Below are 22,170 nucleotides of genomic sequence, written 5' to 3'. Positions count from 1 at the left end.
CAGCCAGCATTACCTGCCATCTTTAAAAAATGGTAACAGTCATGAACTTGGTGGGATATGAATCATAACGTAAGACAAACTTTTACTATGAAATTCTATACTCAAAGTTAATAGCGATTTCCCTCCAACCCTGACGTTACAAATCAACACTATTTTCTTATGTCAAGCAGAAGTAGATCAGACGCTTCAATCCTGGGTCCAATCCTAATTCTTCACCACAATGAAATCTTATCTACATAATGATGACTTCAAGCACGATGCTCATAAATACAAGTTCTGACTGAAATCATTCATTTTTTATCCTTTGTTGGATTGTGAGATGGAATTTTATATCACCGAACCTTTTTGATCACGTTTGTCACAGAACTTCATGACCGATAGTTTCACAGAGAATTATACCATACTGCATGTTTACACATACCTGGATTTGATGTGTACTGCATTGCAATCATTAGCATTGATGATGCAGATAGATTGACATGTGCTGGAACACCTTCCCTTTTTGAGGAGCCCACTTAAAAGAAAGGGAGAAAAAAAGATTTTTTAGTGTACAACACGGAAAAATAGGCAAAAAAAAGCATATAACTCTGATTCCAAATGTTGAAAAAAAAATCCTAAGGTACCAAGTAATTAGAAAAATAAAACAGAACCATACTGTATTGGTGGGGGTGAAACCCCCAGAAGAAAAATATGGCTAAGAATATGGTATTGCTTCACAGACCGCACACCTGGTCTCTCAGATTGGTGAGATTTCTTCCTCAGAGCTGCATCGACCAAAAACAGTGATCTTCTGAGGCATTCTCCTTCAGAACCCACAGACTGGTCAGAGCAATTTCAGTCATATAGTCACATGCACCTATGACTTGGATCGTAGGAAAGGCAAGGAGAAAGTAGAGGGAAAGGAAACAAGAAACGCAGAAAGCCTACTGTTGAGGTATACCGATGAAGGGTTGGTGCTGGCAGTAGATGGCTGTTGCGTATGGCAGATTACTTCTCAGGGACCACATGGTATGAATTGCAGTTATTGGCTACATACCAGAAAAATCATTTCCCCTTGCTATTGTGAATTGCGCTAAGGACGAACAGTAGCACTGCAGTGTAGCTAAGCTGTTGTAACCTTGACCTCACTCAAAGTGGCTTGAGTTCCTTCTCCTCTGCTACTGAGTGGTTAGTATCAACTAGTATACTTGGAATAACCCTGCACAGTGTAGGTGTTTATTTGCAGAACTGTATCATGGCAATATGGCTTCAAAGGCAACCTCCTACACAGAGAGGTGGAACGTATCTTCCCCATTCTCATTCTACAGCTCTACCCCAAGCCTGTCTGCCAGCATTTGGGATAAAAGCACATAATTGTAACTAACAGTTCAGTGAGATGCTTTCATCCCTCCCATCTGGCTCTTCAGCTGCTTATACAATCTCTTGCACCCTCCCTTTCAGTTCGATTCAGAGCTGAACACTAGGAAAAGGAAAGGTTCTACACTTGCCTTGTGAAGGGACAGATCATTCCCAGTAGAGAAAGCCTAGGACGCTATTTAAGAACACACATGACTGGAAAAAGGAGACTTTCTCTTTTCTGTCTGGTATTTCTCCACATGCCTCAACATTGCTATGGCTCTCTTTATTACACCTCAACCTTTTTTTGAAAGTCATCCACACACAGTCGGGCAAAGCATTTATTTATATTAGCTATGGATTTGGATTAAGCAGTTGTTTTGGAGATGTGAATATAGAGCAGGAAAAGTTACCTACATCAGCTCCTCTTTAACAGGTAAGGTCAAAGGGGAAAAACACATTTAGTGCAACTTTCTAATCTTAATCCAAAAAGGACCTTCTCTGAGAAATTTCTCCAAGAACACTGACCAAAGAAAACCTTAGGTGTAAGTTTCCACAAAATCTTAATCTTGAAACACTGGACCAAACTTCTTTCTTTGTTTTAACATTTTCCATGCTCTTCAGTAGCATCAGTGGAGATCTTTGTACAAAATTCATGTATTTTCCATAAAGGTCTGCAATGCAGATAAGGAGGAGACATTCGCATAGAATTACAGAATGGCTGATGTTGGAAGAGACCTCTGTAGATCATCTTGTCCAAGCCCCTTGCTCAAAGAAAGGTCAACTAGAACAATCTGTATTTTGAGAATCTGCAACCTTTCAGGCAATCTGTTCCAGTGATCACCCTCACAGTAAAACATTTGTTGGTTAAAACTGACTTTAATATTAATCTTAATGTTTTTGTCTGCAGAACATGGCTAAACCTCTCTCTACTACTGAAAGCCCATCAAGCTTTATCAGGTACAAAGATGGGTACTCAGAACACACTTCAGGATTCACAGTCTGCAGGGATTCTGAAATTAAAAAGTCCTATCACACCTTGAGGGAAAAAATAACAAAAAAAGGCAGCCACTGTCAGATTCAGTTTTAACACTTACGGATCAAAGACATGCACTACTATTTAGTACAGAAATTAAAGAGAAAAAAAGAGAGAAAGAGAAAACTGGAAATTCATCATGGTATCATTGATCGTGGTATCATTACATTGATAAGTCATTATTGTACATCCAGATTTAGTGCAGATGCAAAAATTATACATGTTTTTATTGCATGTATCATTTTAGCAGCATTCTGCCCATCAATTCTGTACTCAAGACCCCCTTTACTGGCACTGAAAGTTCTGTTAGTCTGAAAGCTGTGTTTCTTTACAGAAGTTTATCTTTGCCCTTCAAGTGAAGAAAGAATTCACAGTAATACTTCATAACACATAAAGTATTTCCATTTGAAAATAGTTACATGGAATTGTTTTTGTATACATACAGTATATTGGTGTCACTCAGCAATTCTATGACAGATCACACTGACTCTTACAGTCTGACATTATAGCAGTGTACCATTTTTCTGAGACATAACAATACTAGAGAAAGTTCTACTTACAGATAGCCATAGGCAGAAAAGATGTGCTGAGATACTCTATAATATCCTTGTGCAGAAATGGAGGAAAGGTAGCTAATGTTGAAATCATTGTATAGGGTAAAGTACTCAAAATATCATCATTGAGAAAAGGAAGCAAGCATGTAGTAGTGTAAAAAATTGATTGCCCAAGATCTGTTGAATAAAATGAAATACAGAATCATTACAATGGAAAAACAATTATGACTATGTACTTTGTACAGATCTATCATAAAATTTACATTTAAATTCAAATTTTCCCCTCAAAGTATTTCAGAAACTTAACTCCCATAGTCACACACAAGTGACTTCACCCATCACTGAAGCCCTTCCTAAAACAGAAGGAAACAGCTGTTCAGCAGTATTCAGAACAGTTTGGAAGGAATATGAATACTACAGCCAATAAAATGAACACACCTACATAAAGTGGCCTGCATTTAAGCAAAGGTGTTATTAAAATCAGAATTGATAAGTATTTCAGTATGAGAAGGCCTGCTTTTGCAAAAAGCTTCCCATACTATCTCTCAACAAAAATCAGATTTTGATCTTAATTATCCTTAAGAAAGCTACAAATTGCCTCCCACATAGAAACTAGAGGGAACATCACTGCATTTTGCAAACAGTATGTGATTAAACAGTGGATTTTATTTCCACAGGAAGCCATTGAGACCAAAAATGTTCAAAGCTTAAAAAGAGTAAGCCATTTATAGTTTCCAGACTTTTCTAATTAATTACAATATAATGCTTTGGAAGGGATACTTAAGAAACATGCAATAATTCAATATGTAAATAGAGGAGACAAGTTGCAGTGTAAGTGGCCATTGTGGCATCTTACACATGAGGAACTGAGCTGCGACCAACAACCCTCTGAGAAAGACAAGAGCACCCAATGAACCCCAGGTTTGAACCTGTATGGTGACTACAATACATCATAAGGCCTTCTGCCTGCAAAAGAGGGATTTCTTTTGTTACTGACTCCCTCTGCAACCTCAAGGTGTATCACACAGGTCTTCACCCTTATCTGTACAACTAGGATGATTTAAAGCTGCCTTTTAAAGTTCTCAGAGATCTGTAGCTGTAAACATCATGAGTCATAATATGCAGTTAACACTTCATTCTAATGTCTCTGTGCAACAACTAGGCCCTTAATGTCAGACAGTATTTGCTCTTGCAATACATATTTACTGTCTAAGTATTGACAATTTTGTATAGTCTGACAGGACCCAAGCTGAGGAGCATCTAGTGCACCAGTTGTACTTACCCAAACAATACCGATTATTCAGATTAAAAAAAAAAAAGGGGGGAAGGAAAAAACACACACACACACACACATATATATATATGTCAAATTCTATGCTGAGGGAGAAATAAATAACAAGTTCTACTGCAAAATGTAATTCTTTGTACACAGAACCAGAGGAAATAGCAGGTGACCTTCCCCTGCCCCAAGCATGAGTCAACCAAATTATTTCTGGCAGATGTTTATTTAGCCTGTTCTTAGAAATCTGCAAGACAAAATTTCATTTGTTCATCTGGCAATTCTAAATGCTTAACCATCTTTACTGTAAAACCATTTTTCTAAATTTTCTTTGCTGCAATTTAAGCCCATTACTCCTTATCCTGATCCTAAACACAAATAGTTTGTTTATTTCTCCTTGCAGCAGTCTTTACATGTTTGTAATCATGTCTCCCTTCAGTTTTCTTTAAGTTAAACAATGTTCTTTCAGTTTTTCCTCACTCTTCACAGATTCTAGACCTCCAATTGTTCTTGTTTCTTTTTCCTGGACTCCTCTCAAAAGGTCCATGCCTTTCTTGAGACCAGATGGACAAATCTGAAAATTGTACTCCAGCTGACGTCTTGCTAGGGCTATTAAACTAAATAAATAAAAAATGATTTGGGTGTCTAATAAAGCATGTGTTTACATATTGTTAGGATAATATTAATAGATTAGTGAGTTATGGTCAGACTGTGATCTGCTGTAACACTCAGATCTTTTCGCAGTATGACTTTCAAGCTATTACTTCCCTCATTTCATTTCTTTATTTGATTTCTCTTGCTTAAATATAGTATTTTACACTTCTTTTTTGAAGAGGCTTCAAAACAGAATGAAATTTGCCAAGATTATTTTGAAACAAATCTTTCACATACAAGACATGCTATTCACCATCTTGATATCCCCCGTAAATTGTTATCTTCTCTCATTGCTAACAGCCAAGTAAAAAATTAAAATATTTAATAACACTAGATGCAACACAGACTCCTGTAAGATTCCCTCTTGGTATACCTCCCAACTGACATGAGACACTAGTAATTACTCCTGGAGTGTTTTCCTCACCAAAGTGGTGACCATATGTCCCAGTTTGCCCATTAGGATGTCAAGTGACACAGCAACAAAAGCCTGCCTAAGGACAAGAAAACCACAGCAGGAGAACCACTGTCCTGCCATAAAACAAAATTATGTTTGTTCAGTGTTATTTGTTCTTCACAAGTCTCCATTGGTTGTTAATTATCACCATGTTATCTACTTAGAAAAAGATTGCTTTGATAATTAACTTCAATTTCTGGAAAAAGTCAACAAGTCTATAATTTGCCAAGAGTGCCTTTTTTCCAAGATCATACCATTTCTTTGCGCTGTAATCTTTGATTCAAAACATGTTGCTGCCAACTCAAAAGAAATTCAGCATTTAACAGAATTTCCTGCTAAAGAATTTTGAGATTGATGACAATACTTCCTATACTGAACTATATATATTGATATAAGTTCATCTTGATGTAATACAGCCTGATACCATGGTGAAAATTAATATTTGACTTTTACCACATGAGGAAAATACTCAGCTCCTGTACCCCAGTATGGAAAGCCAGAGACTAACAAACCAGACATTTGCAGAACTTGAGAAAAAACAATATAAACACAACACAGTCACAAAAATCTGGTGATGAACCAATTCAAAACATACGAAAATACTGCTTTTCAGCAAGTTAGACAGAGATATTGCTACCTTTCTACCCTGGAATATTTTAAAGCCATCTCTAGAGCCATTGTTTTTCTTCAATCAAATATATCTTATGTTCTATTCAGAGATGGACCTTCACCAAAACACTAAATCTGCATATTCCTTATAGGACGGGTATACATTTCCAAGCAACGCATGCCTCTTTAGAGAGCCACCCCAAAAGGACCAGTTTGAAGATATCCCAGCAGATCCAAATTCAAGTTCCAGATTTTTTTTAGACCCATTTGTATTATTTTAGTTACATATCACAAAATATCACTGAAAATCAGACAGCTTCAGAATTCAAACCCAAATCCACAGTTCACAATAAATAAATAATCTTTTATTTTAAAAAGACAAACCAAACACTTGGATATAAACATCCCGGTAGATTTGAAATCCAGATCCAGGTCAGTTTAGGCCCATCTCTTCTACTGCATTTATGCATCATTCATGGATTCACGGCACTGAAGTTAAGCGTACTGGAAGGGTTCAAGGGCCTGCTTACCATGTTGACCATGTTGTAGCAATGGAACTAGATCCAGCAGTGTCACCAGTGTCACGTAAAGTCCTTGATAGTCCAAAGATGGGTAGTCTGATAACTGAGCATCACGACTTTGCTGGCCACGTTCAGATGGAGCATCTCGCAGGACGCTGTAAAGGAGGGAGCGAGTAACAGTAGGGTTGATGGAACTGACCTGTGGTCTTAGAGATGGGGTGAGTGGGAATGGCACAGGAAAAAGACACATGGTCATGGGCACTGTCAAATTGGAGGCATCTTGATTCTCCTTCTTCCCTGTGCGGGACAAAATGCTGTTGGGGGGACAAAGAAAAAAAAGAGACAACAAAGACACAAAGAACAGCACATTACATTGAAATGACACTATAAAACAAATAATAAAACACCAGATACATCCCACATAAGATGCAATTGCTACCAAAACCAGTGTGTCTACAAATCTAGCAACCATTCATTTTCATGCTTCAAGATACAAGAATTAAAAATTGACATCTACGGAAATTTTCATTGCATCTCATGTGTTATCTGGTTCATAAGGAGCAAAAATATAAAAATGCATGTTTCAGTGCCCTACCCATGTTTCACAGTTAAGAAAAATTCTAGGTATCAAAAGCATTCACTACAGAAAAATAGCTGTGTCAAAACAGATTGGTATTTTGCTCTGAGAAGATTTTGAGGATTTTGAGTGTTCCCCCCCCCATGAAATCTTTGAGCCAACTAACTGAAAACATGTAAAATATAGGTGTGGCACTTGCAGAAACATGTTTTAGCAAAGAATAAACATGTGTGTTTGTTAAGATAGTCTTAAAAATCACATGTTTATTGCATTAAAATAATGTCTATGTATTTTATGATACTGTTTCATGACCACTCAGTCAGTATCATTTGAGATAATGAAGTTTAAACAGGCACATGGATTTAGAAATAATATAATATTTCTAAAATGTTAACTAAACTACATTTCGAAAAGTTGTAAAATAATATATAGTAGATGGTCTTTAGCATATGTTTGTGAGCTAATGATAATGGTTGTTTATGTGTTTTTAATTTTGCTCATGTTTAGGGAGGAAACATTTTACTTTACAAATACAAACACTTCTTGGGTAAATAGTTACCTTCAAAATCTAAGGGCTAAGCAAGCAAGACCAATTACGTAACTGCAGATCAGACAGTATGTTACCATACATTCCTGCTGCTACTTACGTTATTATTCAACAAAACTCACTATAAACTAAAGGAGAGATAATTTCAAAAAATAAAAAGGATTTAGTGGGAATCAAAATAGAGGCTATACGTCAACCACCTTGTTATGTTGTTTTAAGAATGTTGTAAACATGGTTGTAAGCATGTTAATTTAATTTTCTAATAAAGAAAAATTAAAAACTACTTTAAGTAGATATATATTGTCTCTTAAGCAGCGCTGTATTTTAGTTATCAGGCAATTATAGGGTTAGCCCATAATCTTAATATGTGCCTATAGTACACCTTTAAATATATTAAACCACACACAATGTTGTTTCTTTTTTTAAGCACATTTCGCATCTCTCAGCAATTAGGATTTCCAAAAGTGATTTCTGTTGGTTTAACTCCACTCCCAAAATCAGCATTAAAACTTTTAAGACAAGTGAGTGGCATTAAAATTTCCACTGACTAATGAAGAGCAGAGTTATGTCAAGAGGGAGCACTTCTGGAAATCTCAGTCCCCTTTACCAGTACAGACACCCCTGCCATATAACCACCTTAGCAAAGATACACCTGTGTCAATGCAACGACTCACACAAGTAAGCTAAACTCATGCCAAGGTGCTTATAAGAGGAGGTGCCATTCATTTACTATATATATAAAACACTTTCACAGGTACAGTCTTATGCCAAGTGGCTACTACAAGGCAGGTCTCATATCACACTTTCAGTCAGAGATTACAGACAAATTGTCTATTTTAAGATTGTTTTTTTATTACTATTATTACACCTTGTGTATTTGGCAGATTATTTTGGTTTCTGTTACCCAATGTCCAGTACAAGAAGAGTGATGACTGTTGTTACAGTGTTTATGAAATCGTATCAGGAAATCACCCAAGATCTAAGATGACTTTAAAAAACAAATGACCAGAGTGCTGATTCCTCTTTTTCATATTAACTTTTAATTTGCTTGACATTTATTTGCCATACTCTGCAGCTCTTGCCTATAGATCTGAAGATACTAAATCATATTCCATCTCTGTCTTCTAATGCGTTATACCAATTATCCATCCCTTTACTTGCCAACACATCACTTCAATCACCCTTACTTCCAGAAAGAACATTACCGTATTACTTAATCCTTGCTTTGGAAAGTGTAAGACAGTGATGCAAAGCCTGCACTATAGGCTTCCCTTGTATTCTGACATGGAGCTATGGCCCATCTGATTAGAAACCAAGGCACATATTCTTGTATGTCGAAAGGGGCATCCTTCTGTTCACTTCAGGAACAGAAGTGAAACCAAATTCCAGCTCCAATCATGCCAAATATAGGGAAAAAATAATATTAAACTTTCAGACCATACATTATAATGGCAATAAATCAGAGTCAAAACTGAAAATCTAGGAAGTCCCCCTAAGACCATGATCCAGTATTTGTAGCTTGTTCCTGTTTCTGCTCAAAGCACGTGCTGAGAACCTGATCATGACTCTATACTGAATTTGCCTCATGACATGCATGAAAGCCATCAGGGCTTGTTTCAAGATTTGTACACCTTTCCTGCAAATCTATCTCAAAATTACTGTCTTCCAGGAAAGATTTCCTAAAATGTCTACAGGAGAATTGCATCTCACCAAGGCAGCAAAACAAGCTTGATCATTAATCAGCTAGAGGGCATTTATAACCATCCCTTATGTAAAACATTTTACTTAGAAATACATGTGGAGACCTTTCTCCAAGAAAATGTGAAAGAATGAGCTGTTCTGCAATATGTTTAAGTCTTAGATCATTCCTCAGATGAGGGAGAAAACACTGAAAATGAGCAGGGCATGAAACAAATTCATGCTGTAATGTAAAGGAATGCTTTTGCTCAGAGAGAAAATTAAGGAACAACTAAATGAATCAATGTGCTATGCATTGTGTATGGTGATTTTATGTAATGTTTGTTCATAGAAATAAGGAATTGAATTTTTTCAGTCATTCCACATCTGATCCCCCCACCCCTGAGCACGTGATATATTGAGGCTACATACAGAGCAAAGGAACAAATTAATCCTTTGTGTGATCCAACTATAGCTAGCAGAATGACACCAGATATGAATGTGATCCAAAACAGTGGGCATACCCCACTGAAAAGAACACATTCAACATTCCCATTACATGGAAAATTACAAAGTATCATAAGTAGTAAATGCTACACCTGTAAAACCCAATCATCATATGGAATTTCTGTGACTATACGCTACTCCTCCATGACTCCTTTGACTACGTGTGTTCATCAAGAAACACTTATCCTAAAAATTCAGCTGCAGTAAGAGTACACAAACTGGAAAATATTTTTTAAGTTATTTTGAAATAGAAGATGATCCCAAGCAACCTGTTCTGAAGGCCAGACCCAAATCTCTCAAAATCAATGGGCGTTTTTGCTGTTGTTTGATCAGTATTCTTTGATCAGTCCAAACTCATTTCACATGTTCTGTCTTAAACTGGAAAGGTTATTCTCCATCACGTACTTCTATCACTGATGTTAAAACTTACGCAATGGAGTCTTAGTGTAGGAGGCAGAAAGAAGACTCAGCATGCAGAATGTTCAAAGAAATGTTTGATCAGACTCTTCAGAAAGACAAGTCCTTAACCAGTCTGTTTAGTTTTAGGGTAAATCTTACAGAGATCTGCATACAGTGGGTGGGAGTTTCCTTCTTTCCATCTGCCACACTAAATACAGGGTATGTTTTGTTTTGCTTTTTTATCCAGCTTCTTTCTTAGTATCAGCAAGCGTATAAACTTGTATTGGTTCAACCATAGCATTAAGGCTTTGCCCACAGTTCAAATTCCCCAGTCACCAGGATGTGACCTGGCTGAGGTATCAGAATGCAGGCCACTTAATAAATTTAGACCCAAGTCCTGGCTGCAATTTCTGGAATCTTTCTAGAGCTGAGGCTGATCAGATCCAAGATCTGAAAGGACAAAGCCATTTGTGAACCGTGTAAATCTATGAACCAGATATGAATAGCACTTCTGCCCCATGAGGTTCAGCATCATCTACACAGGATTTTGGTTCAGTCCCATTCCCAGCACAAATTAAAGAAGTGGAGCCACGCAGTTGTACAACTGCTACCCTGATTCTGATCTGCTCTCATAGCTGGTAACTATCAAGCTTCTTCAGCAAGCCCAGAAACATCACTGTCAAGAGTGTGAAGAACTTGTCACACAGGACATGTCAGCTGTACTGCTTTGGAAGATTAAGGCAACAGGGTGGTATGGAGATACTTTTTTACTTTCTAAATCTATCCTGTCTCAATTGACTTCTGCCCAGAAAGAAACGGATCTCATCGTAGCTAACACTTGGTAGTTACAGTGAGGAGAGAAGAGAGAAAATGTCCAGAATTAAGCTATTAAAGCAAGAAAGTCAGACTTACAGGCTCGCAGCAGAGGCTGTTTTAAGTAAGAGCCTTCCTTAAATGTGATTTAAATTTGCTTGTTGTACAAAATAATCCATCAAAACACCCTGATGTGGGAACAAAACCCTATCTCAGAGTTCTTTTCAATGACTCTTTGAACATTTTTTCACCACTGTTACAGTGTAATGAGACAAAAAATCTTTTTTAAATATTTAAAAAAAGACCTTCTGGTTGTCACATTTTTATTCAACACTCTCAATGACAAGGTAAACAAATTTAAGTGGTTAAACAACTCCACTCTTGAAATTTTCAGAAGTTAATATAAGTGCTGGGTTTCTTTGTTTGTCTGGTTTTAGGTTTTGTTGTTTCTGTTGTTGTTGTTCTGTTTTGTGTTTTTAAGATTGCAGTACAATAGCTATTCCACTGACAGTGAGTGTTTTTGTCTGTGTGTCTTCTCATAAACAGGGTCACGAATCTTACTGCATTACATTGGCATTAAATGAATGTTAGAACAAACTACTGAATTTCTTTCAAGTTTAAACTTGCTTCTCCACTTGTATGCATCATAGGAGTATGTGTACAAATATATAGTTAATTGTATTTCATTAATATTTCCTTATCAAATAAGGCAAATGCTGTTTTTCCAAACTAGCTTCTGACAACATTCCCAGGTATAAATTAGGAAGCTATACACAGAAATGCAGCCTTAACTGTATTTTTCTGGATATAAGAACTAATGCCAATCAAAACCTGGCAGATAAAAATCACGTTTACTGTCAAAAGCCATTTTAAAACCAATTTGAAAATATGAAACAACTAGGTAAGCACTATGGAAAAAAGCAGAATATGTATTCCTAATTGAGCCTAGCATTTTTTCACATCGTTTTAGAAAGACAAGAGGCAGTATTTCCTATTCAAAATGTATTCTCTAATCATATGGTGTTTAGCACTATATATCATCACTAAATACTGGACTAGATCAAACCCCTGGGTCAGAACTGTCCTGGTCTGTTTTTCCATCCATATCCAGATCTGTACACAAACTTCATGTCTATTCATATTGTTATAAGGGACTGAACCAGAACCCAAACCTGGAAACCAGCTGAACGATGGCACGGTCAGAACCTAGTCCTGCTTTTCTGGCTCATTACTCTACAGTCCCAAAGCACCAGGACTGTCAAGGAGGTCATGAGTACAAACTCCTACAACTCTGCAGGTCACTAACTCCTTTCCTCACAGGTTCAGCATATCTGTGCATTCACCTAAGTCTTAGGAGGGCCAAGCAAATGTGTAATCAACCAAGTTTATTTTAGAATCAGCCACTCAACAGGCAGCTCAACTGGGCAAATTGGGCAACAGCCACTGAAGAGATGAATTCATACCACTTTTTCTTAAATTATGCTCTGACTTTCTGGTTGAGCATTGACCCATTAAATACTGCAACCAATTCAAAGTCAATGAATACCCCCTATAATTCTTTAGCAATTTTTTTTCTTCAACAGCATTAGTTAAAACTTACCTTAATAGTGTCTGAGAAAAGTATTTCAAAGTATTTGCAATGTCAGTTCCAGAGGGCACAGGGTAAATGTTGTGGAGAACCCGGTTGTGGTATTCTTGAAGGTAACGGATTTTGGAAGCAACTACATAAAAGACAAAAAACAAACACAAAAACTTGCATTTAGCTTTTTGCACATGTTAAGGGAATCACGTCTGTTCCTACCATTCTTGATTTTTACTTTATAGATTTTAGATTTAAGAATTAAACTGTAAAAAAGTCTTTCAACTCTTTTTAACTGAATACACTAAATGTTCCAGTGCATGAGTGCTAAGGGAAAGGCAAGGAAGGCAGTGAATGTCTGCATCTGTTTTAGACTGCCTTTGTGCTAGCGAATAAAAAAAAATAAAAATAAAAACTGCACATCTTTGTGTCTCCAAAGATCTCAAGATTCATTATAAAAAAGTGAGTCATTGGATCACAGGAGGTTCATGTATTTCTGTAGCCAAAGCAGAGATAAAAGCTAAGACAGAGAGAGCTTATATGATTTACTTTATGCCATAAATTTACTTTATGCAATAAATAGCAGATATGAAAAGATCTGTGCTGTGTATTTAAGTGTCTTAGGAAATCTGATCAAGCAGGTGAGGGGACTTCAAAGAGCTGGAGAAGCTCTAAACCTTTTCTGAGACTAATTGTTTTAGAAATAGCGTTCTTAATTTCCAACAACGATCCCTGTTTAGTATTGGAAAAATGATTACCCACCGTAGTTGTGATGCCTGACACTGCCTACTTGGCACAAGCCAGTCTCATGCAGAGATCACCAAGCACACTCAGAACCCTTTCTTGCTCTACTTAGACTAACCAACTACACTGAGGAACCAAGTCTTCCAGCACCCAGTTGCCCTAACCTGATCATCCTTTCTCCCTTTTCCAGCTGTACTGACCATACCCTCGCAATTTCTGCAGGAAGTGAAGCTTCTACAGACAAATGTCTCCTTCACAGTATTCCCCTGCTTCATCATGGGGAGAAAGCCCATCATGGGACTGAATAGGGCTGGGGCCTATTAGAAAATAGCAAGTAAACTAGGGAGACTACCATACATAATACATATGCAAAAGTAATAAGGTTGCTTATGCATCCTTAGTTTATTCATTTCTCCCCACTTTTAAGCATTTTACCTTAAAAACTTATTATTTTAAGGTGTCATTAATTTATTTTAATTATACTTCACTTCTTTTTTCTTCCCAGACAACCGGAAGATGAAGTTTTGTCCCATGGACACATGCTGTCTCAGAGTAGCTATGAGTAAGATCAGAGCCTTCCAGATGACCACACAGGCCTGGGGCACATGAACTGTGCTTTGCAGTAAGTTACCCACGTCTCTGGAAGACCAGTCAGAACTAGCTTCCTGTAAGACTCCAAAACCACTGGGATAATAACATCTAAACATCAGGGGTTTCACTCCAGATTACAGGTGAAATTTATTTCAGCCTGTTTATTCCAGTCTCATGCTTCATTCTTTCTGCCCACCATCTCAGTTCTGATCCCCACAGTGCAGGTCAGTTTCAGATTTATTTTTCTCAAAGGTAACGATATATCTTTTACTATGGTAAAGGTATCTATAATCTAGTCTAGGTTCGTTTTTAAGAAAAGAATTATTTCATAAATGTATTTTGTGACATTACCTTCACTTGCTAGGGAAAAAGACTATGAAGCCAGGTATATTTGCAAGGAAACTGACCACGTATCTCAAAACCCAACACAGAAAAATTCACACAGCAAGATGCACAGTTTACTGTGGCTGCCATGGTCTGCTGCCAGAAATGTGTAAATGAATTGGATTAGCTAAATGCTAAAGATGACGTCAGAATTCAGGTTGATATGCATTTCAAAAAAATGTCCACCTCCCTAGAGCCATTTCCTTTCAATAAAGTGTATAGGAAATCTAGAATTACCTTTTTCACATAAAGAATTAAATCTATTTTTTTCTATTAATCAGCACTGTCACATAATTATGTAAGCTAAAATAACAAAGCAGAAAGACTTAGTCAGAAAGTCTAAATATTAATATTAGCTTTAGGCTCAAGGCTTTGGCCTCACCTCCCAGAGCTGCCCAGAACACTGATCATTTCAGTACAGCATGCCAGAACACTAAGAAGCTTCTGAAAGCAGACCCCAGAGCAAAACTCTGGGAGCCCCGAAGATACAGAAGTATGTCAACGACCTGATTTTCTAAGTTTCTGAGCACCCAGAGATACACTTCAAAATGCAGTATCACTCTGTGGAAATACTTCCTTTGTCACTGTCATACAATCTTCACATAAAACAAATTAAGAGGAAAAAAAGTTATTCCATGATATTTTGCCAGGTATCTCTCTACTATCTACACAGACCTAACTGAACTTCCTAGTCCCCATGCAAGCATTTACTGAATCAAGAGTGAAACCATTATGAGTCTGTAAAAATGGTTTTGATTGCTCTCTGTCCTGGAGAAGAACACAGTGGGCATCAGGCCTTCCCAGGACATTACTTACCACAATTAAATGCTAGTTACTGTCATTTAAGGTGAAAAGAACTAGTTTTCTTTTGATACAAAGAACACCTCAGGCATGCTGTGGAGATTAGTCAAATGATGAAAGCCACTGTCGATATCTCTTAGTGTGAAATACAAAACCTGTGTGGTCACAAAGAAGGGAAGCTTCTCAGGACGATTTCCCACATTGCCACCATTTTACCTGCTTTTCATACAACCTGCCAAAGTGCCGTGGGGTGGCCATGGATTCACGTTTAGGCCAGTGCCTTTTTGCTCTTCTGAATTGACTGGTCTGTTTCCTCATTCGCAGTGTTTTGTTCTTGGTAAATTCAGATTCATTGTAACTTGTGGCTCCTTTTTGAGACATTCTGGTTCTCATCTGTCAGTCAATCAGGGCAGAAGCAACAGCAGCAACAGTTGGAGTTTGAAGGTTTGCCTGACAGTGATGCACGTACATCAACATAATCCTTGTTGGAGACCAATTGTCAAAAATTGAAGGTGAGTGAATCTTAAAGTTATGTAGAGAGAAAGACATTTGGTAATGCCATAATAACTAGCCATTGGAGTAACCTTGGTAAAATACATTCAGTAAGTTAGAATGCACAGGGTATTTCCACTAACCTGGAGGCACCATGAAAAAGCATTAGGAACAGGAAAGATCTGCAATCTGGATCCCAAATAAATCTTAAAATAAAGAGCAGCACAGATGTGGCAGAGCCAAGATGCAGTCTTCAGAATAATACAAGGGGATGAAAAGGAAAGACACAGGGAAAAATATGAGAGAGAAGCTCAAATAGAGCAGACCAAAAACATCAGGAATGGAGGGACAGAGAAGGCAAAACAGAAAAGAAGAAAAACGCCAGAGACAGTGGCAGGACAAGGGGCAGCAGAAATCCTTCCACAGGGCAATGCGAGAGCCACAATTAACGTATGAGAAAGAAAGGACAAGTTCAGAACTCAGGTGGGAGGATGGCAGAGCAGAGCGGTGCAGATCTGAACACTGCACACCTCAGGTTGCTGCGCGGCCAGCACATTGCCTTTCCTTTATTTGCGAGGCCAGAAACGCATCCCTACAGCAACAAACCAGCATCCATGTAACACTTGATCAGCACCACCATCCATCAGTGTAAACAAGCAGCAAGCCCTAAAGGACAAAACACAAGCATCCTCCTCCTTGGAGCAGTTCAGCACCGGCTTGTAGGAGCGCAAGGACTCCTCCCGGAGACCCGAGGAGCCAGCAGGACGGAGGGCAGCGAGCCTCGGCCCGTCAGACGGCGCCGTGTCACGGCGACAAGCGCCGAGCCCAGCACGGCTCATGGCGGGGCGGCCGGCGGCAGCCTCGCACCGGTTGCCACCAGGACCGGTGGCGGCGGGGGGCCGAGGCCCGGCGCAACGACCGCGCCTCGCCAACATGGTGGCTAGGAAAGAGCCAGAAAGGCAGCAGCCCCCCCAAATAAAAAAAAACACCTCTCCCCCTGGCCGCTCCCGGGATGCCCACCAAGGCGGGGGGAGGCCAGGCAGCGCCCCCCGTTCCCCCCCGCTGCCCGGCCCCCAGCCCCGCCACTCACACTGCTCCGCCTTGGTGGACATGCTGCCGCCGGGGGGGTCCCGCTCGGCCCCCAGCACCTCCCTGCCCCCGGCTGCAGCTCCCCGGCTCCGAGCCGGGCTGGGGCTGGAGCCGCTGCCGCAGGGCTGCGGGGCGGGGAGCGGCGGCGGGCGGAGCCGGGGCGGGAGCGGGGCCTTAAAGGAAGCGAGGGATGCAGCCGCGTCCCCCCGCTCTGAGGCACCTGAACCGGGGAACGCTGTCCCGGAGGGGCCGGGGGGTGTTGAGGAGCCCCCTCGGGAAGCGGCAAGGTGTCCCCGCAGGGCTCTGAGGGCGCCGAGGGGCTCGGCGGCAGAGCCCGGCCACGGACAGAGCCCTGAGGTGGCCGCGGGTGGCGGCGACATGGCAGGGATTTGTTAGTGAGGCTGTGCATAGTGCTCAATAAAAACGTCTTTAATCGGGGATGTTGTTTTCTTGGCTGGTTCTCCTCCCCTCGGGCTGTCACCGCGTATCTCGGGATGTGTGCCCGGCTTGTTTTCCTCATTTGTTTCCATAGTGCGCCTGGCATCTTGGGGACAGTGGTGTGCTTCGCCAAGGAGCTGAGGGCTGAGCCCAGGCCTGAGGGGGTCACCTCTGTCACTGCTTCCATGCTGTGGGTGCTGCCCCAGGCTCCGTCAGCACCGCACGAAGGTGAGGTGGGAGCACCAGTCGTGGTGGGACCAGTCACGGTGGGAGAAGGTGGCATGCCGCTAGGCCATCCAGTCCTGTGAGCGAGCCAGCAACCCGGATCCCCAGGAACTAATCATGCCACGAAGGTGGCAGGATCTCCTTCCTTCCAAAGTGGAGCTAGTGGTGTAGCAATAGGGAGGAGAAAGGATAGGAGATGTCCTGAAATGGGTCCCTTAAAAAGCATAAAATTTAGTGGGTACACAAAGCTATGGACATGTGTTCATCTAACTTCGGTTTAAACAACTGTCAGTAGTACACAAATGAAGAACTCTGTGATCCATGGCAATATCCAGCAGTGTAGCTCAGAAGGTTGCTCAGCCCATTTGAGGTCTGAATCCCCTTCCAAAAGTGCCTGGTTTTATCATCAATTGTAGAAGGCATCGGTGCTTTACAGCATCCATCCTTAATGTTACAGGTGCCTTAAGGTGGATGGATGGTATCTGGACCTCGACGAGTAGCACAAATGAGTAGCTGTTCTTTACTGTTGGGTAGAAACATGTATGTATATGCAATCATTCATAAAGGTATATCTCCATATGAGGTATTAGAGGGGGGAGATATATGAATGCTAGGATATTTATACATGGACATATATATCTATAAGGGAAAGAGACATTTAAATACCAAAAAATGGAAGGCCACCTTGTATTGGTTTTAATTTAGTTAACTTCTTCAGTGAAAAACAATATAAATATTTTCTGTGGCATATGGGAATTTTATTTCCTAATATTGGACATTTTGAAATAAAATAGCCTTATCTGAAATACTACTGCCTGGAAGCATTCAAATGGGTCAAAATGCAGTAATAACAATATAATTTTTGTCACTATTCCTTTGCCTGCTCCAAGAGAAATAATTTCAGCAGTGTGTGTCTTTTCAGTTTCCCCTGCTTCGTGACTCTGCCAGGTCTTAGATATGAATGGTTAGCTATGATTTTCTTATCTGAAATTCTCAGAAATAGTTTTTCAGATCCTCACACCTCTGAGAAAGATATATGGAAGCAGTATTATTTCATCGCCCAAGGTATGGCAGAGTTAATAAATATAGATAAAAGGCCATTTGCAGTATGCTCTCCCCAAAAGGCTGGGCTGCCTGAGATGAGGAGGCCTGCAGCAGCCAAAGAGAACAGTGCTATGGAGGTGGAGAAACTCGGGTACATTTTCCTGTTCATCATGCAAGGCAGTGCATCCAAATTACTGCGGCCCAGATTTGAGGATGATGCACATTCTGTGACAGGAACCGTCATGAAGGGGCAGGTGCTGTTCACTGATATTTTACAGGTTGGCTTTTTTTTCTCAAAATGATCTTCTAAAAATACTGAATGTGCAATGTTTTTCCAGCACCACTTAGATCCAAAACAGAGCTCTTAATGCTTTTCCTTGAGGCCATCACAGCCTTCGCACAGTTCTTCCCACACTCCCTCCTGTTGAGAGCCCCAAACAGAGAGAGGGACCAACATAAAACACTACCAGTGGCTTGTGTGAACCAGCTGCAAAGACTGTAGTGGGACTGAGCAGCAACTGAAAGACATGAGTTAGCTGGGAGAGGAGTTACCTCCGTTTCCTTGAGTAGTACTTCACAAAAGCAAAGAGCTCTGGGCTACTCCTTCTTCCTGTTGAGCTCACTCCAAGATCCTGTGGATTGCCACCTGAATAACAGAGGTGAGGCAGAGACTGCTGACACTTCAGTTCACTCTTTTATTAGAAACTGGCATGTGGTGTCAGATCCTACTGAAGTCGATCAGAGATTTTCTATTTATTTATTTTAATGAAGTGCCCAGGGAGGTCACATGGTGCTTCCAGCCCCTCTTCCCCCAAGCCTAGGCCTCACAAGTGATGAAAATGGTCTTTCAAAGTGTAGGATTTCAGCCCATTTTTAGCCCATTGAAATAGGCTGTTGAAGGCAGGTTACATCTCTATCTTGAATTTCTGTCTGTTGAAGCAACAGATCATATTAATACTGCTCATTGCAGAACAATAGGGAACTCTGTGCACTGAGAGGAACTGAGTTCCCATAGGTATCCTTTATAATATACCAAGCGTTTGCATACCACAGTGCTGAGCCTTCTAAAAACACTCAGCTTGATAAAGCAGGAGTACACTGAGAAAATATGAATTCCATTTCTCATGTAAATTTTCATCTTTGGTTTAAGTGCCTGAAAATTGCAGCTATGCCTGCATTTACTGAGTAAGGTCCTATACAGTTCAGCATGTAATTTAAGTATATGGAAAGCAATTTATTGCTTATGAGTCCTTATGCATGCATTAACAACCTTAAGCCCCAGATAAATCCTGATACACGTCAAATGTTATTTGGTCAAACAATGTGATGGATTTCCCTAGTTTGTTACTGTAACTAGGACAGTCATGCTTTAAATTGTGAACAAATGTCATAAAGGAGCAAATACAGGAATATGGCACTCTAGGAAGTAATTTCTAAAGTCTCTGGACAGAATAGAATTCACCATTTCTCAGCAAGATCTTTATGGCTTTGTCTAATAAAATGGGTACAGTGCTCTCTGGAAACATTTTCAAGCAGCTCAGTTTTAAGTCCATATGCTTTTTAACTCTGCATGCACTCAGTTAAGAGAAGACAAAAGCTGCAGGCATCTGAAAGCCCATAAGTCATTACTACAAGAAATATTTTTGGCAGTAAATGAGTGGGAACTTAAACTTTGGTATCAATTGATGAAAACCAAAAAGAACAATTTTTCTGAGTTCATGAGTGGAAATTTCATAGAATCACAGAATTGTTGAGATCGGAAGGAACGTCTGGAGATTGTCTGCTCCAAGTTTCCTGCTCCAAGAAAGGTCAGCTAGAGGAGATTGTATGGGGCCGTGTCCACTCAGATTTCAAATGTCTGCAAGGATGAAGACCCTACAACCTCCTTGAGCAATCTGTTCCAAGGCTTGACCGTCCTCACAGTAAAAAAGCTTTTCTTACAGTTAAGTGGAATTTCCTGTATTTCAATTTGTGCCCATTGCCTCTGGTCCTGTCACTGATCAGCGCTCAGAAAAGTCTAGCTCCATTTTCTTACACCTTCCCATCAGGCATTTATACACATTGACTTGAGACCTTTATTGTTGAGCTAAACAATCACATCTCTCTCAGCTTCAAATTGTATGACAGATGCTCCAGTTCATTCATCATCTTTGTAGCTCTTCCCTTGACTCACTCCTCTATGTCTGTGTCTTTCTTGTACTGGAGAACCCAGAACTGGACTCAGCACTCCAGATTTGGTCTTACCAGTGCTGGGCAAAGGGAAATAATCACCTTGCTTCACCAGTTGGCCATGCTCTTTCTAATGCAGCCCAGGATGCTCTTGAACTTCTTGCTACAAAAGCTCATTGTTGAATTGGTGCCCATCAGGACACCCAGGTCCACTACTGCAAAGCCACTTTCCAGCTGGTCAGCCCCTAGCCTGTACTGGTGCTTGGGTTATTCCTCCCAAGGTGCAAGACTTGAATTTTCATCTGTTGAACTTCATGAGACTCCTGCTGGCCAATGGGAACCTCTCAAGCTCTGTCTGAACAGCAGCACAACCATCTTGGGTATCAACTACTCATTCCAGTTTTGTATCTTCCGCATACTTACATCATCCCATCATCCAGGTCACTGATGAAGTTGTGAAATGGTACTGGCTATGGTATCAACCCCTGCAGAATAGCACTAGCAACTGGTTTGTATCTGGATTTTGTGCCACTGAGCATATCCCTTTCAGCCCAGCAGTTTGTCCACTTTCCAGTTTGCATCATTGTCAATTTATCTAGCCCATCCTTTAACAGTTTGTCAATGCCAACATTATGGGAGACAGTGACCAAAGTCTTGCTAAAATCAAAATAAACATCCTCTGCTCTCCCCTTGTCCACCAAGCTGTTCATTTTGTCATAGACAGCTGTCAGGTTGGTCAGGCAATATTTTCCCTTTGTAAATCCACACCGACTACTCCCAATCACAGTATTCTTAGTGTGTTTGGAATTGGTTTCCAAGATTATTTTCCCATCAAATTCCCAGGGATCAAGGTAAGGCTGACTGGCCTTCAGTGTCCTGGGTCCTCCTGTTTGTCCTTGAAAATAGGAGTGACATTTGCTTTCTTCCACTTCTTAGGACTCTCTCCCAGTTGCCTTGAGCTTTTAAAGATGATCAAAAGCAGTCTCACAATGACATTGGCCAGCTGCCTCAGCACTTGTGTGTGCATCCCATTAGTTCTCATGGCCTTGTGTATGTCTGGTTTGTTTAAAATTTCCCTGACCTGATTCTCCCCTAGTGAAGGGTAAGTTTTCTTTGTTCCAGAATTTCATGCTGACCTCAGGGGCCTATAATTCCTGAAGGCAGGCCTTACCAGAAAAGACCAAAGTGAAGAAGACATTGAATACTTTGGCCTTTTTCATATCCTTCATCACCAGGTCCTCCATCCCATTTTCCCTGGCCTTCCTTTGGCTGGTGATGTTCCCATAGAAGCCCTTCTCATTGCACTTCATGTTCCGCCACCAGATTCAACTCCTGGTGCACTTTGCTTTTCCTAATCCCATCCCCACACACTCAGACGTTCCTGCACTCTGTTTCTGTATTCCTTGTAGGTCACCTACCCCTGCTCTCACCTCTTGTACACTTCCTTTTTATATTTGGGTTTTGTCAGGAACACCTCTTTCATCCATACAGGCCTCCTGTGACCTGTGTTTGACTTCATGTTGGGAGGAACCATTTCTGAGTTTGAAGGAGGTGATTCCTGAAAATCAGCCAGCTGGATGTCTGGATAGTAAGGTGACAAAGTATATTCAAGAGAGCTACAAAATTTATCTACCTCTTACAGAGGAATTAGT

The 22,170-nt window shown here is 40.3% G+C and overlaps 1 protein-coding gene across 16 annotated transcripts in view; it reads right to left on the bottom strand.

Annotated features, from left to right (window-relative positions):
• Positions 1-17,152, bottom strand: part of UNC79 (unc-79 homolog, NALCN channel complex subunit) — a 102,791-nt gene extending 85,639 nt beyond the window's left edge. For 5 of the 16 annotated variants that reach the window (XM_080594254.1, XM_080594266.1, XM_080594256.1 and 2 more), the window contains exons 1-5: positions 16,644-17,152; positions 12,563-12,683; positions 6,452-6,756; positions 2,932-3,102; positions 422-514 (exon numbers count right to left, since the gene is read on the bottom strand). In XM_080594254.1, the coding sequence (XP_080450380.1) occupies positions 422-514; positions 2,932-3,102; positions 6,452-6,756; positions 12,563-12,683; positions 16,644-17,022 (1,069 nt within the window). In that variant the 5' untranslated portion in view covers positions 17,023-17,152. Of the gene's footprint in view, positions 1-421; positions 515-2,931; positions 3,103-6,451; positions 6,757-12,562; positions 12,684-15,076; positions 15,186-16,643 lie in introns of those variants that run through there. The other 11 variants (XM_080594263.1, XM_080594265.1, XM_080594264.1 and 8 more) reach the window with 7 other exon arrangements.
• Positions 17,153-22,170: the final 5,018 nt, after the last annotated feature.

The sequence above is a fragment of the Anser brachyrhynchus genome (genome assembly GCF_964034855.1).
Source record: "Anser brachyrhynchus genome assembly, chromosome: 5".
NCBI classification, from domain to species: Eukaryota; Metazoa; Chordata; class Aves; order Anseriformes; family Anatidae; genus Anser; species Anser brachyrhynchus.
The sequence above is the reverse complement of the archived record's forward strand: the minus strand, read 5'-3'. Positions and strand labels throughout refer to the sequence as shown.